The 6,813-nt window shown below is 55.6% G+C and overlaps 1 protein-coding gene across 10 annotated transcripts in view; it reads right to left on the minus strand.

Annotated features, from left to right (window-relative positions):
- Positions 1–6,813, minus strand: part of Lrsam1 (leucine rich repeat and sterile alpha motif containing 1) — a 31,431-nt gene that overhangs the window by 7,377 nt on the left and 17,241 nt on the right. For all 10 annotated transcript variants that reach the window (XM_004641550.2, XM_023701645.1, XM_023701644.1 and 7 more), the window contains 6 exons: positions 6,044–6,114; positions 4,824–4,923; positions 3,595–3,682; positions 3,100–3,174; positions 1,504–1,584; positions 211–306 (listed from right to left, as the gene is read on the minus strand). In XM_004641550.2, the coding sequence (XP_004641607.1) occupies positions 211–306; positions 1,504–1,584; positions 3,100–3,174; positions 3,595–3,682; positions 4,824–4,923; positions 6,044–6,114 (511 nt within the window). The remainder of the gene's footprint in view (positions 1–210; positions 307–1,503; positions 1,585–3,099; positions 3,175–3,594; positions 3,683–4,823; positions 4,924–6,043; positions 6,115–6,813) is intronic.

Below are 6,813 nucleotides of genomic sequence, written 5' to 3' on the forward strand. Positions count from 1 at the left end.
AAAAAAAAAAAAAAAAAAAAAAGGCTAGGGATAAAATTCAGCGGTAGAATGTCCCTGAGTTTGATCTCCACTATGGGGGAAAAGGAGACATACAAATACCTAAAAAAATGACATCACAGTGTTTAAAACACACATCTGAACATGAACAGTAGTTAACTCAAGTGAAACTCCAGAACTGCGACCTGCGCCCACCCGAGGCCGAGCACGTACCAGGAGTTCCCTGAGTTCTTCCTCACGCTGCTTCTTCTCTTTGAGCAGCTGCTGGAGCAGGGAGCTGAGCACCCAGCGCTGCTCCGAGACCACCTCCTGCAACACAAGACCCCCCCCAGGGCCGCTGTGAGCGCTGCACAGCCCAGAGCGCATGCGCAGTGGCAGGCCCGAGAGAGGCACAGCCCAGGGTCGCGCTCACTCGGTTCTCAGCTCTGCCTGCGCCACTAGGCTGTTGGAGAACAAGGCCCAGAGGCCCCACTGCCTCAACACCCTGCCCACTTCCTCCAGGGCCGACATCACCCCTCCATGCACCAGGCATAGTATCTTCGTGGCTGATGACAATGGAGTGGTGAGAAACATCAAACAAAAGAAATGCCAAGCAGCGTCTCAGTGACCACATGTCACAAGGGCAGAAGCGCACAGCAGGGAGGGCTGGAACGGAGCCCCACGCAGGTGGGGTCCATGCAGGTGGAGTCCACGCTGGTGTCCATGGCTACCTGCCCTCTCACCCCACAAGGCCTCAACCTCTGGCTGGTCTGGGCAGCCTCTGGGTAACCCTAGCCCCTCATCTCTGAAGACTGTTCTGCAGCTCATCGAGGGTCTGCGTCACTTCCCCTTCTCCAACTGTCTGATGACACAGGCTCCCTGATTTTGTCTACCCCGTGAAGGGAAGTAGCACCTGAGGTCACACGTGTGTGACAGCACAACCCAGGCCAAAGCATTTTTGCCCACATAGAGACCCCCTGAATGGGGACAGCAACAGAGGCTTGGCTCAAAGCCTGGCATGGTGCCTGTCCTCAAAACTGACCGTACTATGCCGCCCTTGGCGTGCATCTGGGGGGGTCCAAGGTCCGGAGAAGGCCACTTCCTCCACCTGCCAAGGCCATACAGCTAGGTCCAGGCTGTTATCTTTATGTGCCTGTGACCAGGACCTGCCCCATTGAGACACTGCCACCCTTCCCTTCCACATATCCTTGTGGTCTCCAAAAGGTCCTTCTGCGGAGACATCAGCCCAGGGGTGCAACCAGCAGCCCAGAAGCATGGCTTAAGGCGGAGGAACTTGGCGGCCAGCATGTCCCACAGAGGAGATGAGAGATGGAGGGGAGACCAGGTAGGAAGAGGGGGCCTCGGCAGTGAAGCCCTCCTTCCTCTGACCCTCTCCCTAGCGCCGTCCTTCCGGGCACTGGCGCCTGCCCTGTCTGCGTGATGGAGGACCCCAGTCCTGGGGGGCCCTGAGCAGCTGCTGGAGGATGGGGTGGGGAGGGTGGGCAGCAGCCAGGGAGCCCTACGTACCTGCAGTGCCTCAGTGTCCAGGGACTTCCTCTTTAACTCCAGCTGTGTCAGCTGCAATAACTCAGTTTCTATTAACCTAATCTAAACAGAAGACGAGACGGGGGTTTTATTCACACTGACCGTGGCTCCGTTTTGCCGCTGCTGCTGCCCCCTGACAGCTGGGTGGGGTCTAAGAAAACTTTTTGGGGAGGCTCTGGACTAAGGGGACCCTGTGGGCCTGGGACCCTTGCAAGGTGGATGGAAAAAGCACCTGCCATTCCAGGACCCCAGACACCTGGGAACTCGGACAGACTTCTCTGCATCAGTCATACCCACAAAGAGCAGACACCAGATTGTCTACAAGCAGGCATTCTGACAGGCATCGATAAAGAGAGGCCCCCTTTGAGGACCAGGGACAGAGAGGGACAGTCCCAGGGTTACTACGGAGCTGCTGCCTGCTGGATTCACAGGCTGCCTCTAGGACGCTCTCTCAGGCAGCAGAGGGGCATGAAAAGAACTGAGCATTAACAGCAGCAGCGGTCATTTACTGGCACCTACAGAGTGCTGGACCCGTGCGGGCCTCACTACATAGCCCAGGCCGGCCTTGAGCCTCACAGCACTCCTCCTGCCTCAGCCTCCTGGGTACAGGGACTATGATGAGAACCACTGCACCCGGCTCTGTCTGTATGCTTCATTAGTTCTCCCTCTGGCTTTAGGCAGTATCGCTGTCTCCATTATAGGGACAGGGAAACTGAGGCTCACTGAGATGAAGCGACTTGAGCAAGGACACAGTGGGGAAGGGAGAGAGTCCCCAGGGAAGCCCTGGTTCTGGGTGCAGAAGGCAAGAGCTGGTCTGGGGGGTCAGCCCTAGCTCTCAGGCTGTCCGGGGGTCACAGCCCACAGCCAGTGACTTTCCTACCCTCTTCCCCCAGCCTTCTTCTCTCCCTGAATCCCTCTGACCCTATCAGCCCCTGGTCAGAGGAATGAGCTTCATGTCTGGCAAGGTGGGATTGAAATTAAAGAGGGAAATAAAAAGGCAAGTTGGCTGTGGTCAAAAAGAAAAAAAACAAATTAAAAAAACCCATGCAACAATATGGAATCAGAGTGTGTTGGATATAATGCCACGAGCCTTCCCACACCCTGAAAGCACGCGGCCTCCAACCACCAGCCCCACGTGACACAGACAGCGCCTCAGGCCACAGCAGGGTCTGGACAGGAGCGCAGCCCCTCCTCCCAGGCCAGGGTTGCCCCATGGCAGATGTCAGGGCCTGAGCAGGGGCTGGGTGGCCCTGCCCAGCCCAGGGAGGATCCAACCTGCCCCCAAGAAGCTCCTGTCCAGCCTGAGCTGCTGTGGGCCCGGGACCCCGTGAGGGAGCCCTGCTGGGCAGTCACCGCCTGAGTGTTGAAGGCCACACACCAGCACTGCCCTGGCCCTGGCCCCAGTATCATGGAAACGGTGAGCACGGGCCACACTCACTGGGTGGGACTCTGGCCGGGCTGGGAGGAACCACCAGCAGCCCTGAAAGCAAAGCCTTCGGTGCGCAGATTCCAGCCTCCCTGGCGGCCACCCCAGGAGGCAGCCCTGCAAGGCAGGCCCATGCCCGGCCCGTCCCTCACCTGGTTCCTGATCTGCTGGTGCATGCGGTCTCTCTTCACCTGCAGGGCCTCGAAGGCTGCCTTCTGCATCGAGCTCTGCAAGACGACCACATTTGGGCTGCTTGGTGCAAATCCCCTCTCTGGCTTTCTCCCCAGACTAGCTGGGGAAACAAGATCTCCCTAAAATATGCCTTAAGGGGAAGACCCGTGAGCTCAAGGCCAGCCTGAACTATGCAGTGAGACCCAAAGAATCGAAGGGATAACCAAGGTCGCCGTTGTAGGTCACTGCGCTGCTCCAGGGTCTCCCAGTACCTGCAAGGTGTGGGCTCAGGGGGAGGCCGGCAAAGGGCAGAGGGGAGAGCAGTGGCCTGAGAGGAGAGGGGCAGAAGCCCACCCAGGTTGCATCCTGTGACCAGAGGCCCTCTGTGCTCTCCCTGCCCTCTGGCCCCCGTGGTTCCCATACCCTAAAGCCAAGAAGCCTCCTGGGGTCACTGTGCTGCTGGGGACAGGGCTCACCTCCTGCAGGATCTGGCTGATGGCTTTGTTCTGGTCCATCTGCTGCCATGACAGGATCTGTTGGAACCGCTCGTCCATCTCAGCCATGCTGCAGAGAGACAGCACACGTACTCTGCAACTTGCCTGGGCCAGAGCTGCTACGGTTGTGTTTGGCTGCCTCGGAGGAGACCACGTGACTGTTTATTCACTCAACAGCGCTGACGGGAGCTGGGCATAGTGGCGCACACCTGTCACCCCAGCTCTCAGAAGGCTGAGGCAGGATAATCACCAGGAGCTACAGGTAGCACAGCGAGTTCAAGGTCAGCCTGGATTGCACAGCAAGACACTCTCAAAAAAACAAAAACCCTACGATACTGATGAAGCTACCATGGGGACTAGGACTCTTGTAGAGTTTGTATGAGTCTCACAGACTCAGAAAGAGGGTGGCAGGGTGGAAGCATGCACAGAGAACCTCCTGGCCCATCAGCCAGCTCCTGAAGTCCCTCTGCAGCAGGAGAGAATGTTCTCGACCTGTGAGCCCCTTAGCCAGCTGGGATGGGCATGGTGACTTGTGCCCAGCCCTCCAGAACAAGGCTGTGGATTCTCCCTGGCCCAGGCTTGCTTTTTCCCTTGCTGATAGCCACGTGCCGGGCCGGAGGTGGCACAGCTACACTCATCACGCCCCTAATACTTCTGTAGGTGGCTTCTGGATTTTTCTGATAAGAAATATTTAAGGCTCAGGGCAGGGGTAGGGGCGCACATTGGTAATCCCGGCATTCTACAAAGCTAAGGCAAGAAGATCAAAAGTTTGAGCCCATACTCGGCAATTTAGTGACTTAACAAGACGGTTTTAAAGTTAAAAATTTAAAAAGGAGCTGGATATGGTGGCCCATACGTGTAACCCCACCGCTCTGCGAGGCTGAGGCAGGAGGAGCATAAATGTAAGCCCCGACTGGGCAGGCATCAGCAACTTAGTGAGACCCATGGTGACGCAGCTCAGTGGGAAGGCCCGGGGTTCGGTCCCCAGTACCAGCTCCCATAAATGGGAATGACTGCCATCGCTTTGTCACTGACCCACACCGACACCCAGGGTCTAGCTAGAGAAACGAGGAAGGCCAGGCACCTCGTGTCCCTGCAGTGTGGAGGCCAGGGTGGCCCAGGTAGGGGGTTCCAGCTTCCAGCTCTCACCCGTCTGGGGCCCACAGCAGCACCCCCAAGTCCTCGCCTGGGACTCGTCTTCCTTACCTTACCTGGAACAGGCCTGCTGGACCAGGCTCTGCCTCTGGGACTCATAGGCCGTCTGGATGAGCCGGCTTTTGCAGCTCTCTGTCAGCATCTGCTGCATGGCGGCTGCGGACATGGGTGGGAGCGCTGAGAACCCAGGACAGGCCTCGAGGCTCTGCCCGCACCTGCCTGACAGCCGGGCTCACAGAACAGCAGCTGGCCTTGAACCCAGGGAGTCTCCTACCTTGGCCTCCCGAGCACTGGGATTACAGGAATGCGTCACTACACCTGAAGACTGGCAATCATAAACACTGAACAGCATGCACAAAATCTTCTACAATAGTGTCATCGAGAAATACTGTTTTGACACATAGTCTTCCCATCCACATTTAGGAATTATGAAAGACTATGGATTTTGAAAGATTAGTATGAAAGAATCAAAAGCAAGGATTCACAGGGTGTGCTCAAAATAAGAAGGGCAAAGGGTAGCTATATGGTGCATGCCTATCATCCCAGTACTTGGAAGGCTGAGGCAGGAAGGTCTTTTGAGTTTGAGGCCAGCTGGGCTATCTAATAAGTTTAAGCAAAGCCTATACTGCACACTAAGGGCCTGTCTCAAAAAATGAAAAATAATACATAGATAATCAATAAGTAATAAAAGGAATTAAAATGCTATCATACTAAACACTGTTCCCTTCATTTTTTATGACCATGTACTCATGTCAGCAGGATGACGCGACAGTAATGGCTGCAGGGGACTTTGGTACCCAGATAACCAACATCTACTTAGATGATCTTCTATTCCAAGGAGTTGGACATTTTAAGAAAACTTACTAAATGGGGCTTCAATGAACATTCTTGCTCAAACACCTTTGTGAATGGTTTGTTTGTTTTCAAAGAGGGTCCCGCTATGTCATCCAGGCCAGCACTGAACTCACTCTGTAGCCCAGCCTGGCCTTGAACTCACAGTGATCCTCCTGCCTCAGCCTCCTGAGCGCTGGGATTACAGGTATGTGTCACCAGGCCCAGCTTCCTGATTCTACAGATAAGAAAACTAAGGCTCAGGAAATGAGCGGCCATGTCCCAGGGAGACCGGGCGGGTGTCCTCCCTGGGGCTGTGAAGCCGAGCTTCACCTCTCTGGAAGCCCAGGCTCCGCTATGGGTGCCCAATAGGGAGAGGGCCGCCACCTACCACCCACAGCCAAGCACCCTTTTAGGGCCCTCGTCCACCCGTCCCGAGACTCACAGGCGATCTCCCGCTGCCGCAGGTTCTCTGTTTCCTCCTGGGTGATGGCCATCAGCTGTTCCATTCTTATTCTAGGAAAAAATTCCACCCATTCATTGGGCAAACCCCACTCCCATGAGCTGGCTGCGCCTCTCCACACAGGGCTCCGAGAGCCACCCAGGTAAGCCCTGTTGTTAGCCTTCTCCCTTGGCGCGAGACACTGCCATGTGTAAAAGGATGTGAAGGTCCCTCAGGAAATGGCCAAGGGTACCAAGAGCCAAAACACCAACCAGCACCGTCCCCACAGGCAAACAGGAAGGTGCCATGGCGCTGGTAACTGAAGGGTCAGCTCCTGTTCCCTGCCTCGCAGATAACATTAAGGACAGCGGCAGCTGCTGCTGCTGCTGCTGGCGATGACCATGTCTTCTGGAAGATGTGCTAGCTCCTCTCCCTCACGTCCTTTGCCAACTTCCCTCAAAAAGTCATGTAAGCCGGACATGGTGGCTCACGCCTGTAATCCCAGCACATGGGAGGCTGAGGCAGGAGGACGGCTGAGAGTTTGAGGCCAGCCTGGGCTGCAAAGTGAGCTCAAGGCTAGGCTGAACTGCACAGTGAGACCATTATCAAAGGAAAAAAAAAAAAAAAGTCATGTGGGTTAGGTGTGGTAGCACACACCTATAATCCCAGCAGTCTGGGAGGCTGAGGGAGGAGGAGCCAAAGCTGAGTACAACCTGGGCAGTGATTTAGCAGGACTCTATCTCAAAGTAATTTTTTTAAAAAGGGCTAGATAT

This window comes from Octodon degus, unplaced genomic scaffold (assembly GCF_000260255.1).
Source record: "Octodon degus isolate 3935 unplaced genomic scaffold, OctDeg1.0 scaffold00138, whole genome shotgun sequence".
Classification (NCBI taxonomy): domain Eukaryota; kingdom Metazoa; phylum Chordata; class Mammalia; order Rodentia; family Octodontidae; genus Octodon; species Octodon degus.